A 22,511-nucleotide genomic window follows, 5' to 3' on the forward strand; every position below is an offset into this window, starting at 1 on the left:
TTTAATTTCAGTCTAAAATGATATATGTTCTGTGCTTCAGATAAATGTAGAAGTGGTAACATCAACATTATGGTGTAATGACTCTCTGCATTTTACCTCATTGGCAGTCACATCAGCTTACTCAGGAATGCAGTTCCAGCCTTTAAAGAAAAAAAAAAAATCAGATTGAATTGTGCTCCTCACAATGCTGTAATCAGTAATCAATCCTATTTGGATAGATATTCTTAAACCTTGGCTTTCTGGATGAAGTTGGACTTGTCAATGCTAAAGGTCATTTACAGGTGTTAATTAACCAAGAGGGAAATTAACAAACTAAGGTTATTTATTTATTTTGTCTGGCATTTTGCAGTGTTCTCATTCTTACCTATTTCAAGAGCAGAACAGTTTTTTTTTATCTAAATTCAGAGTTGCTTTTGCAGCTTTGGTCTTCATAGAAAGCAAGGCTGTTAGTGCAGCCCTTCTGCAAATGTGACTTGTTTCCATCAATGGAAGCAGATTTTGGGGGTTAAGTTAAAAAAGCACAGTGTCCTTGGCAGGAGATGGAAATAAATTCCAGGTAATGTATTTTGTGTACTAAGATTGAAACATTAAAATTACTTGGACTTTGCAATATATATACACCCAGAATGTACACAGTAATGCATCCAAACAAGTAGAAATTATCATAAATGGATCTCCTGAGAAATCGGTAGTCTCTCTAAAGGAGTTACAGCATGTAATCTGCCTAGTGTGCTTCAGATTAGTATAAAAATAGTCTTAATTTTGCTAATCCTTATAAGCGGCATTCGAAACACTTTTTTTGTCCCCTTATTTTATGGAATTCTTCATCTGCTGTTAAATTTTAACATCAGAAGTAAAACTTCATAGTAACCATTTAGTGTTCATCAAAACAGTAATATTGTTTTTACCCTAATTCTTAACTAGCCTGAAAGCTAACTACTTCTGTGGTTCCTGCTTTTGTTGCTTGTTTGCTGTTCTGATTTGGTTTTTTTAACAAATGAAAGTCTCAAAAGGGTAGTTGGGTTTTTTTATGTGTATGTGTTGCTCTTGATTATTTGAAAACAGTCTTGATATTCTAGTAAACTGAGGCAAAATCATTTTACTGCTCACTCTCTCTCTCTCTCTCTCTCTCATTCTCTCTCTCCTCCCTAAAAATTTCTTCCTGGTGTTTTGTGACCAAATTTACTTCGCTGTGTTTAAAAGGCTTTTATCTGTGCTCTCTCCCTTTTTTATGAGGATGATTTTTGAAAAATATTTGCTAAAAAAGGACACCCCTCCCTCCAATTCTTTATTTGGAGTGAAATGGAGTGGCTGGAGCAGATTCATGTGTTCCCAGAAACTGATGCCACTTCACCAATTTCCCTGTTCAGCATAGCTTTTTCAATACTCAGAATACATGCTTCTCCTGCCTTGACACATTTTTTTGAATGTCAATAAATTAGGTTGTCCAGCATCTTATTAGTGGCTCTAGTAAGCCGTTCTTATCTGTTCCACCCCAAAGGCTGACATTTCTAAGTCCAACTTGCATTTCTGTTCAGAGCTTCATAAGGGCATTGACGTTATCCTGCTGATACATTGTTGTGCAAGAGCCCAGCATATTTTTTTTACTAAATAGATAATTTGATATTCGTAGTCTGTTTGAGAAGAAGGGCTTTCTCTGGCTCTATGTCTGAAGGGTCAGGGTAAAAGTAGAGCAGTGAAAATTGTTACGTGGCTCTTCATGGCAAATGTTAAGGATTTATAAGAAAAATGTTTATGCCACACTTTTTATTGGAGTATTGTGTGCTGTAGTTAATCATCCTAAAAACTTTTCTTTGTATTGGATAAAACTGAAAAAGCTGTCACTTACAGGTAGTATGTAGTCCCCATACTTCGTTTGTGCCTTGACACAGAGCTTCTGTCCAAGAAAGTGCTTAACTACCAACTTCCCATGAAGTACAAGAATCCGTCTCTTGGTGTACAGGAGAATTCGTGGGATCAGGCCACAAGGAAATACATATAATAGTGTTGTTGATGCTTTTCTCTCCATGTGCTGTCATCTCTGTGCAAAGGAAAGAGAGTAGCACCTTGAAAAGCCTACAGTGTCTCAGCAAGAAGGATGGAACAGTGTTAGCTAAGGAGGAAGACAAAAGGTATTTTTCTTTAAAAGTTTGGAAAGAAAAGGCTAAAAGGCAGAGGAGGCACCTTTGTTGTTCCAAAATTAGAATGTAGGAATATTGATGCTTGGAAACAGTCAGCAGAGTTTTGGCAAACCTAAGACAAAATTTCTGTGTCCTTTACTCCGAGACGGGGAGAACATCTACCTACTATAATTACCTTTAACTCCATGAACTGAAATAGCAAGAGTGTCAAAGTGGGAATTTCAATCCTTAGATGACTAGTATGGAAAAAATGTAATTCCACATAAAGAAGCTGAGGTTTTCAGTTTTCTTTCATATATAGAAAACTGGAAGAATGCTAGATTTATACCATGATATTAAGACAATAAGAAGACAGTAAGACTGAATGTCTTGATTGACTTCACTGAGTGTATATGTAGACAGAATTCACTTCATGCAAACAGTCTGTTGTACTGGGGGTTTTTGTTCATTCCTGGATTTACAGTACGCTGCTTCTTTTCAGAGACTTGGTGGGGTACTTTTATCCACATTAGCAGTGCTTTTCATATAGCAGTGTATATATTTTTATTCTCTTCTTTACTGTGTTCTCAAAAGAAATAAAATGGTAGTACTACAAATGGGAAACTGAGGCACGAGTGATAAAGGAGGTGGGGTGGGGGGAGAGCAGAAGAGCCACAGAAGAAGCAGGAACTGAGAATGGTTAGTTTAAGGTATTCAACTTCATTTCTCATCCAACCTAGTGGAATGTTTTACAGTGCTCCTAGTTTCTAAAGCTGCTAATTTTGGGTTTGTGTGCACATGATGCCTATAGCCTTAGAGTAAAGTTGATCTTAATGTATTTTCTTTGGCGTCTCAAAAATATTAGATCATCACTTGCTTACCTACTTTGCTGTTACATCCCTGAGCTGGAGAAGAAGTTCTTCCATGATGTGGCCTGCTATCAATTCACAAGTTAAATTACAGAATAACCTATGCCCTAACTTCTAATTTGTTCTGAAGCCAACAATTAAATGTATCATGCAATTGGTATACCAAGGCATGTGATAGGTCTTTTCTGGCTGCATGTAAGTAGTGTGGTGCACTACATTGCTTTGTGGTGTCTGAGGCACTCAGCCTGAATGCTGCACAAGCTGACGAGGTTGGCTGTGCTGTGTTATGGTACTGCTGCTTGGGACATGGATGTTGAATCACTGTCCTTTTTCAATTGGTGCTACTTTCTGTTTACAATCCTACTGCATGGCAAAGTATGGGCAACAATATACAGTTTAGTTCTAAACAAAATCATTGCTATACAATAATATACAGAACAAGTGAGGGAATGGCTCTTTGGTAGTGAGAGAGAATTCTCGCTGTACTCTGTGTACAGTATCCTGAGTTTACTGTGTATTTTACAGTTGATGGCAAACTCTTCCACTGATTTTGCAAAGCCAAAGAATTTGTTCACAGCTTAAAATTCTTATAATGTTAGATTCATTCCCTATTACAAGACTATAGAAAGATAAAAATTGATATGTTCCTGAATGTGAATGAGAAGCCAAAAGCCATGTCTAACTTGGAGTCCTAAATTCTTGTGATTTTCATGAAGAATGTTACTTGATGTTCTGTGATCTCTCTCTTATGATTTTGGAGACTCCATTTAAAAAGTTGCTTGGAATTTGGTATCTTAGTATTTTTAGAACATGTTAGAATTTATCTCAGTAGTTCAATGTCATTTCACACTGGTGTTTAAGGAAGGATCAGTGGTGAAGTATACCGTTTCTGGAGTACTCTGTTATCTATTAAAATGGATTAATCTCACAAAACAGAACAATTCTTAAAATTGATCAAATTGTGGAATAGCAACAACCTGTTACTTACTCAGCAGAAATTACATGTATTTTACCTGTAGCAAACTAGGCTAAAATGAATGATTTGTGGTAAAATAAAGAAATCATTTGAAATGTCATCATTCTATAGGAGACAGTGCAGAAGGGAGATTCCCTGCACAGTTGGCTTGTGTGGAGTATCCCAGTGAGCTCTCAAAGAGGCAGACCCTGATGGCTATTTCCTCTCAGCTGCTGTCTCCACTGCTGCTAATCAGCTGAGGGAGTTTGCTCTTACCTTTACATTGCTCCTTATGGCTTTGTTGCCTTTCAGAATTTAATCAGGCCCTTGGCAAAATGCAGCTGCTGGGAGGGTGGAGCAAAGGGCACAGCCTCTCAGAGGGTACTTGGAACCTCATCCCATGGCTTAGAGTTGCACCACCTTCAGAAGGCTCTACGTGTGAGACTTTGTTGGCAGTGAGCAAGCCAAAGTGATGGCAACTAAAACACTGATGTTGTGGAAGGAGGCTGTTGTGTGTTTTCCTACATTAGTGTTATATTCTGTGCGCTGGATATTTGCTAATAAGAGCAACGTACCACAGTGAGCACTTTTTGGTGTGGTTTTTTTTCCTTACTGTGTGTATTTTGTTGGAAATCTGAAACCTTATTTTTGGAATTATTTTTTCCTTATTAAAGATCCATGCAAACATGTTTCTGAAATGTACAGTTCCAAAACTTGATGCTGCAACTGTGTGGAAAGTCAGGTGTGCCTAAGGTCTTTAAGAACTCTAGTTGTTATTCGGAAAAGCCTATATACTTTTTCTTTTGCATAATTTTTGTGATTTCTGCCATTGTTTTCATATTTTTCTGAATAAACTTAATTTTTTCCAATATGGAAAGGAATTATATAAGAAGGAATAGAGATATTAGTTTTAGTGATGGGTAAGTTCAAATTATATTAATTATTATTTTTTACAATTATTATGAAAGAGGGACATCCTAAATGTCAGAAACTAGGATCTTTAAGACCTGCAGAGCATTCTTAAAATAGATGCTCATTGGATTTTCACAGCTTGTATTTGGATGCTTTACAAGCATTAATTATTGTTTACTGTTATTACTGGATAGCCTTCTTTTTGTGTAGAGCAAGTATAAAAAACAATCTTTTGAGGTTTTCATTTATGTGACTCAATAATTTATGCAGCTGAAGTCTGATGTATTTCTCTAAGTACTGGAGGCTCAGTAACCATCATGATTCACATGCCTCGAAATCTCAGTCTACAGTGATGGATATCTAGAGAGAAAGGAAAGTTCTCTCCATACCAGGACATAGTATTTGTTTTGATGTAGGCTGAACATAGTGATCATAACTAAGATAATTTACTGAGTTGTGTTTGCACGCTTGAAGTAACAAGCTTGTCATATTCTTAACAAATACAATCTTTGCCTCTTTTTTACCTCAGTTCAGAGAGCAAGCCTGTGGATGCATTTAGCACTAAAATCAGCATTCCTGCTTGTATCAGATGAAAATAATGTGGTTTAGATTGTGGATTAGTTTGTAAAGAGTGGATTGCTCTTCATATTCTAAAAGCTCATTCCCTTCCCATCATATCTTTTGGAATGTATCCCAAAATACTGTTTATACAAAACAGCACTCAGTTTCATTTCTTTTATGATTTGGAGACATTGTGGAATCTTTTCTTAATCTCATAGTCTCCGAGGAATCCACTCAAATATTTTCTTTTATAAAAGCAAAGATAGATGACTTGTGACTCAGCTCAAGAGAAAAAAATAAGATTCTTACTGATGCCTACTGGGTTTGAGGGATAGGCTTTTTTGTTGTTGTTGTTGTTCTGCCTACCATGTAGAGCTCTTTTTCTAGTTTAAGTTTGACAGTGGTTGGACAGTTGTTTATCTCGGTTTTTTTGAAAGAACTGTCGAAAAACTGTTTGATTCAGTTTGTCATGATTCCCTTCTATATGTATGGTCTCTGTTTCATGATGTGATTCAGCCAGCACCAGTCCTCTGCTTTGTATTCAATTTACCTTTCTTCTGACTATCTTCCCCCTTGCCTTGTTCTGCTTCTCCACCCTGTTACTCTGGTCTCTCTAATACATTTACTAGTTCCACCTACCCCTTTCTTTCTTCCTTTCATCTCTTTACACATCTTACTCATGCTTTTTTTTTTTCTCTGACAATGTAGTACATTTGTGAAGAAGAAAGTTTAAGTCTTTAATAAGATGAAATTATCAAATAATAATGTGTCACAATTTCTTTACCTTGAAAAATGCTGTCTTGGTTAGTGTGCACTCATTTTCTGCAGGTTCACCTCTTCAGCTCTTATCTGCATCCTTCCATGTGTTCCTCCTTAGCCTGTCCAGCCCTGTCACCTTCCTTTTAGTGCTACTTTCATCGCAACTCATGTATCTTTCATCTGCTTTGCTATCGAGTTGTTGACTTCAACTTGTGAATACATGATTGATTTCTTAACAGTTCTATGCACGTGTAGGGATTCCCCATAAGCAGTTGAGTAGCCATTTCACTGACCTTATCTAAACATAATTTTGAAATTCCCAAAGGTTCTCTGGCTGTATGTCCACCTCTTATTCTCACTTTTGGGTTTTTGTTTCAGCTATTACTGTATCATTACTTTCTCCTTTGAGCTCAAATCAATTTGTCAGTTCCTTGGCTTGTAGAGGTAGTTTATGCAGTACTTAGTGCAGGGCTGTGCTCCATCTTAGGGGATCTCACTCTCGATTTGCAGCTAAAAAAAACTGAAGGAAATTCACGTGTATTTATAAATTTGGAGGTTGTGGGAATTAATTTTTGCAAATGAGATGCGCCTAATTGTGTTTGAGCTGTGAAACAGTACTTTTGAGGCCACTGGCAGAAGTATGGAGGGGTACCCATTAAAGTGTTGTATTCCATGTATGCACCTTCCCCTGGCCTTTTTTTCCTCTTGCATTGAAGCATGTATTCAGAAGAAAAAGTGTGTTTATGTAGCCCTTCCTTTGGGACACAGGTTTGAATCGTTCAGCAAATACATTAGCTGATGTTCATACTAGTTTTGTAATGACTCTGCCTATTGTGAGGTTAGGATATGCTCTGTATGCGGTGTTTTATTTTTAAATATATTTAATTCTGTAAACACTAGGTGAGCTTTTAATGCCTTGCATAATATTTTATATTCTATTTTAACTTTACAATTTCCTTGGAGAAACTGAATTATTAATTTCTAAGTACTGAAGAGTTTTATAGTTGTGCTACACAACAGTTTCCTTGTGGAAGGTCTGCTAGCTTCCAATGACCCTTAGCTGCCATCTGGTACAAATTCAAAGTGCTTCTGTCATCTGCTGCTAATTGCTGTCACCTGCATATTGCAGTCACTGAGCAACTTGGATTGCAGTAAAGCAGGAGGCATACTGCTTTGTATAGCTGCAATCTATCCATAATACCCATGATTTCTTTATTAATATTAATTTAATAATAAAACAAGTACATGCATCATGAAATGGTATGAATTAATATAAATGACATTTCATGTTTATTTTAGCAACTTTCAGGGCTTAATCTGACATTCAAAAATGTGAGTAGATTTGTATTAATAATAAATACATTTATTATTTCAGTATTCTTCACCCTGTTTATTCTGCTGAGATTGTTCAAACTGAATCTTGCAGAAGAGTTCTCTAATCTTTTTTGTAAGCTGATAAGCTTTAGTCAGGGCACTAGCCTACAGCACCCTATTATATTAATGTATTTTACTTGTAATTTAGAGAACAAGAAGAATATCCTGATCTGAAGGCTAAACTGTCCCCTGTGGCACTTGCACAGCTGATAATCGTGAACTAGAAAGATGTGTATATCAAATAGTTTACAAAATGAAGCCAGCTGTGTTTCCCTACATACTGTGGCTTCCTGACATGCATCATTAAACCTTATTAGCTACTTCCTTTTACAAAGATTCTTGTAGTCTTGAACATTGCACATTAACATTTTCTGCCCCTCCAACTGGAAATTATTTGCTTTATTGTAGAGTGTCAACTTGCTCTAGTTTCTGATATGCGTTCTAATTGGTACTTTAGAGTATAATCGTAGTGAAATACCACTCCGTGCATTTCTTTATTTGGAAAATTAATACAGACCTTTTCACTTCATCTGTCAATCTGTGCAACTTTTCACACAATTCCCAAGTGTTGGGATTGCTTGCAAACCATTAAGTATGAAATGGTTCATAAAATGTCTTTAAGAAGATAAACACAAAAAGAAGGAGTTGACTTCTCTGCTAAGGTTTTTTGTTGTTGTTGTTCCTTGCTTTATAGAAATAAGGCTATTTCAGCTGATACATTTAATGATGTAAAAAAACTCAAAAACACAGTGATATTATAAAGTTAATTTTTGTTGTTCAGATGAGGTTTTGTTTAATAAAACCACCATCCTGCACACATGCACACACACCCCCCACTTCATTGCTGAATTCCAATAATGAAATTCAGCTCTTAAACCTTAGGAAAGCAGAATTTTTGAAGTATTATGCTCTCTGTGGGTATAAACAGATTTGGAATTAAGTACAAAAATCAAAATACGTATTATGTATGTGCATTTGTACATATTTACAGCTCTTTAGTATATTTGAGCAGAAAGACAATTAAATACTTCTGATCTCTATATTATGGACAATATTATTCCACAACCTTTTTTATTCATATGATCCCAAGGATAATGTCAAAGCAACATGTTCTGTTGAATTGTCTTGAAACATATTTTATTTTAGGACAGGAGGCAGTAGTAACACAGACATTATATAAATTTTGAATAACATGTAACTGTCTAGAGAAAAAAATTAAGAAACATCTTAAAATCCTTTTTGTTGATATTCTTCTTCTAAAAAGTTTGTTATTTGTTTCAGAAGGACAGTTTTATTTGTAAATGCAGCAGTGCATTAAAATTTACCTAGAAATTCTAGAGTTCATGTCATAATTTCTACTACATATTTGAGTCTGAAAATTGATGTTTTTTACATAATGCTAGTAAGAAGTTGTACATCAAATCTTATCTAGAAGTCTTCATTGAGAAGATTTATTTTTTCTGTTCCTTAAGTAGTTGTGGACATTTGCTCTGGATGTATTTTGGGTATTTCTACTCAGACTCAAGGTTCACTCCCCTTTCTTTGGCATTTTCCCTTATATTCTGACATTCAATTAATCTTTAAGGAGACTAACTGCTGTTTTCCCACCGTATGTAGCAGCTTTCAAGCTCCTCTTTAATTTTAAAGTGAACATAAAAAGTTTTTATTTCAATATATATCTCAGACTTTTTGAAACATTTCTTCTCAGCTTGCAGGCTAACAGGATTTTATACTCAGGGATAGCTAGGGACAGAGACAAAAGTTTGATGCAGTCAAAATACTCTGTCTTTTTCTCAGTTCCGTTCTCACACATTTTTCCATTTATTCTTGAACACTATTATATGTAACTATACATTCATATTCCTTATGAATAGGATTCAGATGTAAATGCTTCCAGATAAACTTTGAGATGCTTTGTGTTGTGTGGTTGTTCATTTTTTTTTTGTTTTACCTGATTTCCTGTGGAAGAATACCTGGATGGTTGTGTTTGTATTTGGACCTGTGCTGAGCCAGGTTTAATGATGGAATTGGAGTATATATAGCAGAGGAGGAGGGAGGTTGTAGAAATGCTCCACCAATTAATGAATCACAGCATACTGCCAATTTTAATTCCTCATTCGAGAGTTTTTATTCATTCTCTTGCATTTATTGGCTAATCCATCTTCATAAAGTTGCCTCAGTCACTTTAATAATCTATGTATTGTATCTACTGTATTACTTCATTTACATTTCCATGAAGAAAGGTTGCAGCTCTGATTTCCATCTACTTCTATGACATAAGCACCAGCTTAATGTATCACTGTTTCTCACTGAAGTTTTTTTCCAACTTTCATTAACGTTTAAAATATCAACGTGTAATAAAATATATGTAATTTACATGGAAAGACATTTTCACATGCACCTCTCAATTTAAGCTTGAGTAAGACGGAAGGAAAACATACCCTTTAAACTGTCTTTAAACTTGCTTTCGTATGGGATAAAATAAAGTTGTGAAACTTTAAGCTTAAACTTTCTGGGTTCTTGGCTTCATTCATTTAATTATATTCTTAATGAAAAAATTGCTACGTGTTTTGATAACCTTAGCTCTGACCTCTCTTACCCCAGCCCTTTGTGAGATTAAACTCGTTACAAAATGTAATAATCTCTTCTAATAGCTTAATCTAGATAGTCTCTGAGGAGCTGAGTTACTAACACCTTCTTTTTAATGTGGAGTAAGGAAATGTTGGATTTCTTTAGGTATACATTTTGCAATATTCAATTTCAAAGATGTCTTTGAAAAAGCTGTAAGGTTCCCATACCGTTTATGAAATATTATTAAACATAGTGTGCCATATATAAAACTCACAAATTCAGTCCCTACCATGACAATACAGCATTTGTGCAGTTTTCTGTATGAAAAAGTTTTTTAGACCAGTCAGCCGCATGCTCTGAAGTGTAGGTATATTATAATTCCCTAAATTTACGCAAATGGAAGAACTAGCTGTCAATTTGTTAGGTCCCCTTTGTAATTGTTTTTTCTTGAAGGAAGTTGTACCTGTTACTGAGCTATTTAATTTTTTTACATATATCTCAATTTTTTTTTTTTTTTTTTTTTTTTTTTTTTTTTTTTTTGCAAATTCTACGCAATAAAAGCTTTGGATCCAGTTCTCCCTGTGCTAGTTTTGTAGTTATTTTGGTACAGCTAATTATCTTAATCTGTGAGAGAGTAAGTCATGATTTTTCAGTCTACTCAGATCTGAAAAAATGCCATCTCCATTGAGAGTGTTTCAATAATAGTGTGTAATGTGTAAAGCTGCTTATTCTGTATTCTGACCCTTGAAAGACCTGATTATGTTATAGCATCCTTAGAAAAGTTGCTGAGTTGAAGCTGATGATGGCTGAGCTTAAGGAAGATATAACAAGCATATGTAAAAGCTACATATGAAATACAAATCTGAAGACAGTGTTCCAGTGTAAAATCGAGCACCTTTAAATCCTGCTCTTCCTCCGCCCCTGAGAATTCCGTGTCTTAGCAATATTGATTGGATATAAGGAGGATTGGGAGTGCTTAGAAACTCTAAATGTCTTCTGTGCTGTGTACCTAGATTGTTTTAAATTTAAAAAAAAAAAAAAAAACCAATGAATTAAAGTTTAACTGTGCGAATGCTTTTGGTTGTTGGAGTTTCTAATATGACTAGTTATTTTAGATTATTGAAGCAATTATTCTAAATTGATGGGTGGTCTTGAGAAAATGTTTACAACTGGTAGCTTCTACTAGGAGAGTATGTTTGTAATACAGCGCAGTCCCTGTATGGATACCAGAATTTAAGGGGCTGTTAACTTCTTCGATTTAATGTGCTCCGTACGCGTTTTAATCATTCACGTTTGTGACAAATACGTAGCGAAGTCAGAGAACATATGGTCGCACAGCATCTGACTAGTGCTGCCTTAAGGTGCCAGACTGTGACTGTATAGAGGTGTATGAAGTGTAACTTTTTGCTAAGGAGGAAATAGAATAGTCTGAGTACACACTCTGAAGTGTCAGAGCCGAGTAATTAACTCCGAGCGTTTCTAGCGGCACGCGGTGGGAGGCGGCGCGGGAGGCTCCGTGCGGCACAGGCGGGCGCGGCCGCCCTCTGCTGACCAAAGCGCGCACGGCAGCGCTGCCCGCCCCAGCCTCCCCTTCCCTCCTCGGGCAAACGGGAGCAAAAGCCAAATAGCCACGGCTTGGCTTCGTTGCTCTGCGTAAAGAACAAACATCAGATTGAAGAATATTTAGAGACAGTGATGTAGTTTACCAAACCGCAAAAGTGTTAATGAAACCCAGATTTATAGTCAGCAGGATATTAAGAATGAGTCGTGTTCAGTTTCTCTCATTAGGATCACTTGAAACAGAATGTTTTACTACAAATAGAGTAAATTGTTTGCATTTAGGAAAACCAGGATACAATTGAAAAAGAAGACACACTTGGGAAGGTTATGAAATCTGTGACTAGCATTTCACAAAACAAGTGCCTTACTTCAACCAACTGAGCCCTACTGAAGTGCAGTTGTGGAAATGGCTCACTTACAGTTTTTATTACAGTAGACAACTAGAGAGGGCTAAGCACCTCTAAAATCCTGGAGAGGACTCTCGAGCTTCAATTTGAGTATCTAAACTCAGATGATGTTGAGTCTGGAAAAAGCAACAATATAAAATGGATGAATAAATGAGGCAGAGAGAGAAAGAACTGTTTGAGTCCTCTTTTTTTTTGTTTCTTTTAGCATTATAGGTATTGCTATCTACAAAAGGGAATTCTGCTTCTAAAATGATTAGTTTATTTCAAAACACATAAATATGCATTTATGAATAGTGTGTTAAGGTAAAGCCAGCCAAGTCAGAAGGGTAATCTCAAAACATAATAAAAGTATTCTGCTTTTAAGAGCATTTAAACCTCTGGTTTTGAATATGCATCAAAACACTACAAAACATGTACTTGAGCATCTCTTTCATTGGAAAGTGACCATGTATTTCTTCTTGAGTTTTAAAATTTCTGCTGTTTTCAATGCCTATGCATTGGAGATGGACTGATTTATGTAAGAATACAGACAAGTAATTGTAATTAGTTTCTTTGGGGATACAATTAACAATAAATATCTAAAATTATTTGTTTAAATCAGTGTAGAAATTATGTAATTCAGTTCCATAAACCTGCAGTATTAACATGATACCAAATATTTCAGTTTGCTCAAAGGTTCGGTTGCATGAAGGATGAAATATTTTGCTAAAGGAAAGACAGAAAATGTTACTGGAATCAAATTAACTGGTTTTTGGTAATTACTTCTGTATAAGTCCAGTGGAGTGGACTAAATAAGTAAAGTTTATTTCAGTTTTATGAACTTAAGGAGACCAGTCCTCCCCCTTAATTATTGCTCAATTCTGAAATGAATAAAACCTGTAAAAGGTTCTTAGTGCTTCAGAAAATGTTTTCAAGGTTTCATTGGTGCTCTTGCAGCTAAACCAGTAATTAAGATGTTTGAAAATTGATATCAGAAAAAGCACGGACAGGTGACTTTTTTAACTAAATGGCCACTTTATATATTTTTGTGTTTTCTTTGCTTTTCCCACCTTTGAATCTGCTGGTTAAAAGAATGAGAAAGATATTGGTTAAGCAGTGTACCATACTGTATGCAAGATTTGGTAGGTTTGACATTAATCAAGTCAGGTTTGTAGAGAAACATATTTGTGCAGACCATTGCTTGAGTACAGTGAATTAAGGCAAGATGCTTGCTAAACCTGAATTTACTTGTTTTGATTCATAGTTATATTATCTTATCCTAATGTGGTTACCTGGATTGCTGAGCAGTCAAGACTTTGAATCATAGGAATTAGGAGACTTATGAAAGAAGAAACACTTACAGATTCCAAAGTTGCTCTTTGTGGTTTTAGTGTCAAAGATTAAGGTAGATAGGTAAGGATGTGTCTCTTTATTTAGCCTTTAACCACAGATTAGTAATCTATTATTCCTAGGGACTAGGGAGGGTTTAACAGATTATTGAAGAAAGTCATGGGGGTTTGGATAAATGCAGCTGACTATATAGTATAATCTATATAATTTTTTTTATAAATGGTGGAAAGCTACTAATCATTTTTGTTAGGCAAACTTTGTTTTTATCAACCTGCAACTGAAAGATGTATTATTTGAATTTTAGTATTTTTAAATATTTACTGTTAAATACCTTTTACAGCTAAGTGTAGGATACAATTAATGGGAAAATACATCATATACTAGTATTCAAGGCTTAATAAATTAAGTTCAGGGTATGTATTAAGAATAGGAAAGAAAATTTTTATGTTTGTGGTGCAAATTAAAACCCAAGCCCATCTCAACATGCATACCATGAAATTTCATTGTAGTCAATGTAGTGTTTGGCAGTGCAGAACCAGGCTGATTACTGAAATATAATTACCTTTGTGGAGGAATTTGGTTGCAGGGGGAAGTCTGTCCTAACACTGTGCCTTAGTACTTCAATAGTATTAAAGTAGGGCACTTAAAGGCTATTCATGAGCAATTATTTCTCCTGCACTTTAAAGTGTAATTGAATAAAAATGGCTGCACGAGACTATGTTGAGAAATCTTTGCCATTTTGTAACATTTAATTATCAAATTTTTCATTTCAGTATTCTAGCATTTTAAAAGTTCTCATTTTCAAAGTAATATACATTTTATAGTGTTAAAAGAATTGTTCTATTACTACAATAATAGCTTCAGAATATAACCTTTCCTAAAAGTTAAGCATCTAGGGCAGCAACAGCAATATTGTTGTTCAGGTTGTACTTCAGTAACCATAAAAGTTCTTGTCGTTTTCAACTTTTTAATTAAATTAAGATTTTTCTCATAAGGTAATTAATTATGCCTTGTGGTCTAAAATGTGAAGTGTAGACTTTGAGTCATTCCCTCATTCAAAAATGAAGTATTTTAAAAACTTGTCAGCTTTTTTACCATGCAAGTAGACAATTGATGATATAAGCCATTACTTTATTGAGAACCATTAGCTATTTAAAACTCTGTGCATAAATTAAGAGGAGCTAAATGGATTTGCGGTTGTTGCCATTAGTAGCATTTTAAATTATACAGGCAATTATTGTGTTCATTTTCATTATCGTAGAGCAGCCCCCTTGCAAAACTATTGTGGTTTTCTTAGACATTATGTACAAATTTTCCCTTGGAGATTAAAATTTCCAGTGGTGTATTTAATTTTGTTAAGTTGTTTCAAATAGAACAAATATTATGACAAGTAGAAGAAAATTTGTTTTACTAATATAGGAAATAACAATAAATGTAGAAAATTACTCCAATTCTTAATTCTTCTATTCATCTATTTCTATTACTATTTTCCAAAGAAAAGGAATAGCTTTCATAAGATGGCATATTTTACAAATGCTTTGATACAATCACAGTATAGTTAAAATGAAGTTTATCCACTTTTCCAATATTTAGATGAATTTTAGAGAATGTTAGTGAATTTCTACATGAAATTTATCTGGATAGTTCAACAGTGTTTCATTAGTCGACTGCAGAAATTGTTTAAGTGGAAAGCACAGAATTAAACTAATTAAGTATCTTTTAGTACATTGGAGTAACTAAATTTTGGGAAATGGAGAATGCATTTCTATTAAAACTTTGTGTGCCTTCTTAAGTAGGATTTTGCAATTGCCTTCACTTTCTATAGTAGAAAAATAATATCAAAATTTACTCTGGACAATAGCATGATCTGTATTAAAAACAGTGGCATTATCAGTAGCAAAGCATCAACTTTTTCATTGTTATGATACCTCTCTAAACACATTTTTGTTGGATTCCAAACTTAAATTCACATCTGTCTTCATCAATTAGAAAGGTATTAATGCTTTGAGTTAGCTACATATCAGTGTGCAGTGGACTAAATTTAATGTTTCTGTCCAAAAAGTGGCATTCTTTCCAAAGAAGCTCTTTATTCATTTCTGTTCTGGGGTGGGGTGGGGTTTTTATAGGGGTGGAGAGGGGAGAGATAGGCTTTCACTACCATGATGCAGGGGAAAAAAAAAGTGTGAGGTAGTACTTATGCATATTGCAAGACAGTGATTCTTTATTTTATTACAAAAAAAGACCAACTCTAGAAGGCCAGATTAAATCATTCCTTTCACTTTTTAATGGGATTTGGATGAATAGAGTAAAATATGCACTTTGCATTCATTGATAGCATCTTTAGGTTGAGGTAATTGAGTCTTTTTTCCCTGACTGAATGAATAATGACTTCATCTGATCCTCAGCGAGGCCTGAAACTTAGGCTGCCTTTGTCAACGCAAAAAGATCTGGGCTTTGAAACATGCTCTACTTCCCTGGCTTCATTTTTCTTCATTTTAATCCAAAAACCTATTTTTCTCAATAATTCAAGCATAAACTATGTAGTAGTTGAAGCAGCGGAAATTGCAAGATATTTGTCCTCGTTGTGCTGCTTTTTAAATGCAGCTGATAAATCAGCCGCTGTGGTCTTCAGCTGCCTGGTTCTCTAGGGAAGGGACAGCCCATGTGTAAGCAAGATTGCTGGAATTTTTAAGAACTATATTTAAAGTGCTTCTTTTGCAGAATGTTTGTTATCTAAGGAAGTGTTATGTTTTACTGGTCTTACTGGCAAGACTTGGAGATAAAAGGGGCATCCGTGATGGGGCCTAGGAAACTCTTCCTGACATAATTTTCCCACATATTTTACTGACTACTAGAGCATCCCAAAAAGTGGAGTAAAAATACCCTAGCTTACATCATACATTATTGAGATGGTGAGAGTCTTAGTTACATAGCTTAAATATATTTTTTTCATGAGAAACAGTGGGTGAAAGATAGCCTCTCCTAATGTTTTACTTAAAATGTTTCTAAATCAAATACCTTTTCACTCATGTAGTTGAAGCTCTGTTTTACTACATTGGTTTGAAAATGGATATTCCACTTGATTGTTGTTTTTATTATTATATTGGATAAGTGAAAGCTTCATGCAATTAAAAATAATTTCTGTGACATTGGTTCAGATTTACGGAGCGGGGTGAGAACACAGTGACAAGTCACAGTGCACTTGTCACATGAGTGAGAAGTCACAGGCTCTGTCCCATGTGCTTGCTCGTTCTTGAATCTAACAGGGTTTTGATATTCTAGCAGTCAATGAGCTCCCTACAAATATAATACCCAGTGCCAGTATTTTTGCTGCATGCATGAAAGAAGAAAATTGTCCTTGCTTGTGTGTTCTTCTGTAATTGTCTTTCCTCCTTGCCCTTCTGTGTTCCTGTCCTGGAACAAGGAATGGAGGAGGGATGTGTCAGACTTTAAGGTGTTCAAAAGGCTTGGCTGGGACAGTTCACATTGGTTCTGGGAATTATTATTGCCGCAAAACCAGGGAACATGTTTTATGTGCAAGCATAGGAATAACAATGCAGTTATCAAAGTTCAGTTAATTGTTACAAGTGCGTGGATTTTTAGTACATAGGAATAACCAAAGCAAATAATTGCTAATTGTTTGCACTGCAGAAGCATAATTTTAAGAAATACTCCTGAGTAACTTGATTTATTCTTCTTCCTCCAGGTTGGCTTACTGGACCTGGAGCTGAATCAACTGACCAAAGCCCTGTTTTTGGCTTTAGTTGCACTATCAGTTGTTATGGTAACTTTACAAGGATTTGTAGGCCCTTGGTATCGCAACCTTTTCCGGTTCCTCCTCCTGTTTTCCTATATCATCCCAATCAGGTATGTATATGAATGAAAGCAAAATACAGTTGTCTAATTTCACTGAATGTGGCTTTCTTGAAATTTATACTCGCTTCTCATTGCAAAGGAAATTGATCTTATCAGGAAGCTGAAGGAGAAGGTGCCAACAAATCTGCTGATTCTTGAAGGATCACTGTACAGAAAACAATACTGTTGTATTTTTTTGGTATAACGTTCATCTTGCTGGAGTAATCAGGATATCTAATCCTTTGCTAGCATAAATGTATTAATAAGGATACAATGTTGGTATATTTGAGAAAGTGGTTTCAGGAAGCATGCAGTTGAATGAACTGGTAGAGGCATTATGGAATTTTATTTTTAATGCCTTAAATACTAAAAATGTTCCATTTCTCTAGTTAAAATACAGACTTTTTACCCCAATAATGATTAATTTAAATTGAATGGCTGAATAATGTAGGTGTGCTTTTACAGTGAGAGGAGTTTTAACATGTGTAACCAAGTAGAGACTTGCCCTGAATTAATTAATTCATTAAGCATGAGTACTGTATATTCAAATTGCAGATAAACTGGAACACGAAATAATATCCATGTGTGTAATCAAGTCGTCTGTGGACACAGAAGTGAGAACACTGACTCTGAAATTAATTCTTTTCTTTGCATGGGTATTGCCTTTGCAAAGTGGAAATGCTGTTTCTTGTTAAAATATCTAGTGTTTAGATTAAGGTAATTGTTAATTTTAGATGCTCTCTAGAACTGTTCAGTTTGAGATACGTCATTCAGTAAGCCCAGTGATCAGCCAGAGTTAGCAGCATCTAAACTGTAGCTAAATTTAAGACCTGTCCCCTCAGGCACACACACAATATTTAAGTTCACAAAGTAAAGGAAAGAAAAATAACAGGAGGATTTCATTAGGCCTTTTAATCTAAGATTACATTACTTATGTGTTACTGTGTTTTTTAAGTATATGTCTGTGTGAAGGAAATTGTATCATATTTGACCGAAGGGATACACAGGAAGCCTCTGTCTTAACATTTTATGACTTAAAGGACTTTATTTTTAGAGTACTTTTGTGTTACAAGAGAAACTGATTCTGTGAGAAGTTGAAGGTTCTGTCAAATCTGCTGGAACCACAATTTTGGAGTATCTTTCTAAACACTGTCATTGTTGTAACTCCTTTACTGCTTGTATGATGCTGTTTAGTCATGTTGCCATCCCCCCATACACACACAGTTACTGAGTATTAATTTATCCATATGAAGAGACAAAAAGGGCTCCATTCAGTGGTTAAGTCTATGTGTTACTGAGAGATCCACTTTAAAACTCCCAGGGGAGGGGGAAAATGAGCTAAGGATATAAAAGATCACTTCTAACTAAAGGATAACTTTTAACCATTTTATTATCTTTGTTACTGGATGCAAGAGGACTAAGACCATACAGGTGTTGTAAGTAAATTTGGCTCTATATTGGAAGTTCAACATAGGCCATTGAAAAAACACGTTCACTGAGCAGCTAATTTTCAATGTAAGAGTTGTTTAGTGGACTTGTGGAATAGCTTTTCTCCAAAAATAATTTCTAGCATGCATCTAATCCAATTTTTCCATTGTTTGTGGGAGATGAGATACAAACTAAAAGTATTAAAAGATATGATTAGTTTAATTCATCAGACAGGAATCTATCAGAGAATGCTTTCCTCCCTAGAGTTTTATCTGTTTCTCTACCAAATTTTCTTTAACCTGGATCTTCGTAAATATAGGGTTGCTTCCCAAACTGTCAGCAAAATGAACAACTCAGTCATGAGTGTTTGAACTCATGAACTCAGCTGTTGTTCTCTGATGTTCTGACACTTCTCTTCCTCTCTTCAGTATGTTAAGCATGGAAATGACTTAATTTTGAGGCTGTATTTTGAGTGTAAACTCTCAAAGATGAAAATTGGAAAGCAAATGACATTGAAGCACCAGGTGTTGTGTCCTCTCATAATTTTTAAAATACCTATATGGGGGAAATAATGAACTTACAGACGTAAAGGAAACATCGGAGATTAGGATTCACTGGTAGAGGCAAAGTATATCTGAACTCAGGCATGCATGAAATGTGTTGATTGATAGTTTTAGAGAATTCAAGAAGTTTCTAATTGTGGAGCTTTTTTGCAGTTCTGTTTGGCTTTTGGTTTGCAGAGCAAGGGAACTTCCAGGTATGCAATAAAAATAATTTTTCGTGGCTAGACATGTTTGGTGAAAATCATCAGGAAAGTGATGATAGAGTTAGTTGAGCTTAACTGATCTCTGTGCAGGCTGTCCTATAATTAATAGGAAGAGGAACTTTTCAGGTGCTTCAGAAATAAGCTGGTTCCTTGTGATTCAGCTGCCTCCTAAATACTCCTTCAGATCAGTGTTGCTTTACTTTGTCCAGGGTATTACCATGGGGCATGTAAGACTTCAGAAGTATAGACATAAAGCAACTGTAAAATAAACAACAGCACAAGAAAACAAAAGCCATCCTAACAAGCAACCCTCATGTCCAAAAAAATCAGCCCCCAACATTGCACACATTCTGTGGTGTACAAGGAATCCAGAAAAATGGAGAAAAAGTAGTAATAAACAGACATTGAAAGCTTAGCCCATCTTTAAACTGTTTGTAAGTTAGAATCATTATGCACAAAATGTTTTGAACAGCCCGACACCCCCAGAAACCTTTGGCCCTTAAAAGTGACTCTGTCATTGATGTTTTCTTTTCCCATATGGAGAAACCATAGCCCAGGAAGCCTCCATAGGCAATCTGCTGCCCTAAAAAGTCAAGCTATTTTAATTTCCTAAGATTTATCACGGAAGGAGGATATAAAGCAAGTCCTTGACAGACTGTCCAAAACAAAATGAATCTCTCTAAGATTATCTTCGCTCATTATCTGAGTTTTTCCATGTTCCTCAGAATTTTTAGGCTTTTTTCTAGTTGGCTTTAACTAACTAGACTATATCACTTAGTGCAGTCGTCACATAGCCAGCTACCAGGGAGCATGTGTCCTCAGGTATGTCCATGCTGCTGCTCTTTGTGATGCCAGCGTGGAAGTTCTTAGACCTGTGATGTGCCTTTACTTTTTTAATAATAAGGTGCTTTTGTTGAACAACGTGTATTTTTTTGTATTGTCTGTTTTTTGAATGACAAGGGTCAGAGCGCAATAACAGTCATGATAATGAAAAGCCAGCATCCTGGGTGGGGGAAGACTTTTTTTTAATTTTAAGTGCAAGAAAATAGAAGAGATTTTAATCAATATGGGATGTGAGATGAAAATTCTGATGTGTGTGTATATGGGCATAGGAAAAATGTTTAGACTGTTAGAAAGCCTTGTCACAAAACAATTCTGTTATTTTCCCTGGCCTTGAGTACTAACATGTCTTTTTATGAGCTCACTTGAGCTATCATAGCAAATGGTTCAGAAAGCCCAGGCCAAAGAAAAGGCTTAGTGACAGTACTGCCCCACAGACTGGATCCTCTAAACCACCAGTGGACTTTGTTCATTCATTGTCCAATCTTCTTCAACACCTCAAAAGACAAAGTGAGTTGCACATTGTGTTGAGATCTTTTGTATGGGGTTTGTTTGGTTGGTTGGTTTTGTTTTTTTTTTAAAAAAAAAAAAAGTAGCCAGGAAAGTTTTTCAGTATAATTTTCTCCAAACAATGTTTGGTGAAATTGCTGCCTCATGTACAGGTGTGAGTCTTGTAGCTGTATGTGCTTCTGCTTAGCTGTTAAGAAATGTAGAGGATTGACCATAAAATGGTAAGATATTGACTGGGGATCTGTTAAATATGTGTATCACCCAGGCTCTATATTTAGTAGCCGTTTAAAGCTAGATTGACAGGGCTTAATCAGCCATCATTTTAGAAGGATCATTTAGTTTAAGTGTGAAGAGAAGCTGAAATGTCTCTTGTTCTTTCCTTTGGACACCCCAGGGCTCCTAGTCACTGAGCTGTTCTGCCAAAAGAAGCTGTCCCAAATGACTGGAATGAACTGCCTTACACTTAAGTAGCAAAGTTTTGGGGCACTACATGGTTCCTGGCTGGTTTTTTTTTCTGGGTCTTTAAAATAAGCAGTTAAATCAAATCCTTCAAGTTAACATCTGTTTTCAGGGGCAGTGAGGAAAACACTGCTAGGAGGTCTTATGTCTGAAATTCATTAATAGCCCCTCAAATCCCAGATCATATGGGTGTGGATTTGTGTGTTTTCCTGAGATCCAGCGAACTCACACCTATGCAGACTGTCTAACAGCACAAGCAGCTATGCTGCTTTCAGTCATGCTGTAGTTTCTGCTGTGTTGGTGCTCTAATCTGTATCATGTATAGATGTGAGAGTATCAGTGTATGAAGTCTCACACAGCAAGACAGAATATGTATTAGATACAGATGCAAAAGTTTCAGTGTGGAAGAGCTAAACAGCTGCTTCTGACGTGGCTTAAGCAAGTGGTTTAATACACATTTAGTGTATTGTGCCTTAATACCATATCATGATATATAATGCAATCTCTGTAGAGACTGAAAAACGTTATGTGATGCTTCATGACATTTTGCTAACTAATTTTGCAGCAAAAGTTATGGTGTGTCTGTCTTGTGCTAAGTCTGTCTTACACTGTCCAGCATGGTGCCGTACTACTGCCTGAGCTAGCTTTGTGCTTCTCTTAAAATGCCTGATATTCGTGCTACATAGAAAAAGCACAGAATCATAAAATTATTTCGATTGGAGAAGCCTTTTAAGATCATCATGTCCAACTATTAACCCAGCACTGCTAAGTCCACCACTAAAACATTTGCCTAAGTGCTACATTTGTGGGTCTTATTTTTACCTCCAGGGATGCAGACTCTACCACTTCGTTAGGCAGCTAGTTCCAATGCTTGACAACAATTTTGGTGAGGAAATTTTTCCTAATATCTAATCTAGAGCTCCCGTGGTGTGACTTGAAGCTGTTTCCTCTAGTCCTGTCACTTGTTTCTTGGGAGAAGAATCCACTCCCCACCTGGCTACACCCTCCTTTCAGGCTGTTCTGGAGAGTGGTAAGATCTCCCCTGAGCCTCCTTTTCTCCAGACTAAACACCCCTAGCTCCCTCAGCCACTCCTCATCGGACTTGTGCTCCAGACCCTTCCCCAGCTTTGTTGCCCTTCTCTGGACACACTCCATCACCTCAATGTTGATCTTGTAGTGAGGGGCCCAGAACTGGACACAGTACTCACAGTGTGGCCACGCCAGTGCCAGGTACAG

General features: G+C 36.0%; 1 protein-coding gene across 2 annotated transcripts in view; it reads left to right on the top strand.

The window, feature by feature from the left end:
• ATP9B (ATPase phospholipid transporting 9B (putative)) overlaps nt 1-22,511 on the top strand; it is a 154,016-nt gene that overhangs the window by 87,475 nt on the left and 44,030 nt on the right. For both annotated transcript variants that reach the window (XM_042044621.1, XM_042044622.1), the window contains exon 12: nt 17,124-17,284. In XM_042044621.1, the coding sequence (XP_041900555.1) occupies nt 17,124-17,284 (161 nt within the window). The remainder of the gene's footprint in view (nt 1-17,123; nt 17,285-22,511) is intronic.

Source organism: Corvus kubaryi, unplaced genomic scaffold (assembly GCF_017639235.1).
Source record: "Corvus kubaryi isolate FWS band 111438036 unplaced genomic scaffold, C.kubaryi_AGA036_p1.0 37398, whole genome shotgun sequence".
In the NCBI taxonomy this organism is placed as follows: domain Eukaryota; kingdom Metazoa; phylum Chordata; class Aves; order Passeriformes; family Corvidae; genus Corvus; species Corvus kubaryi.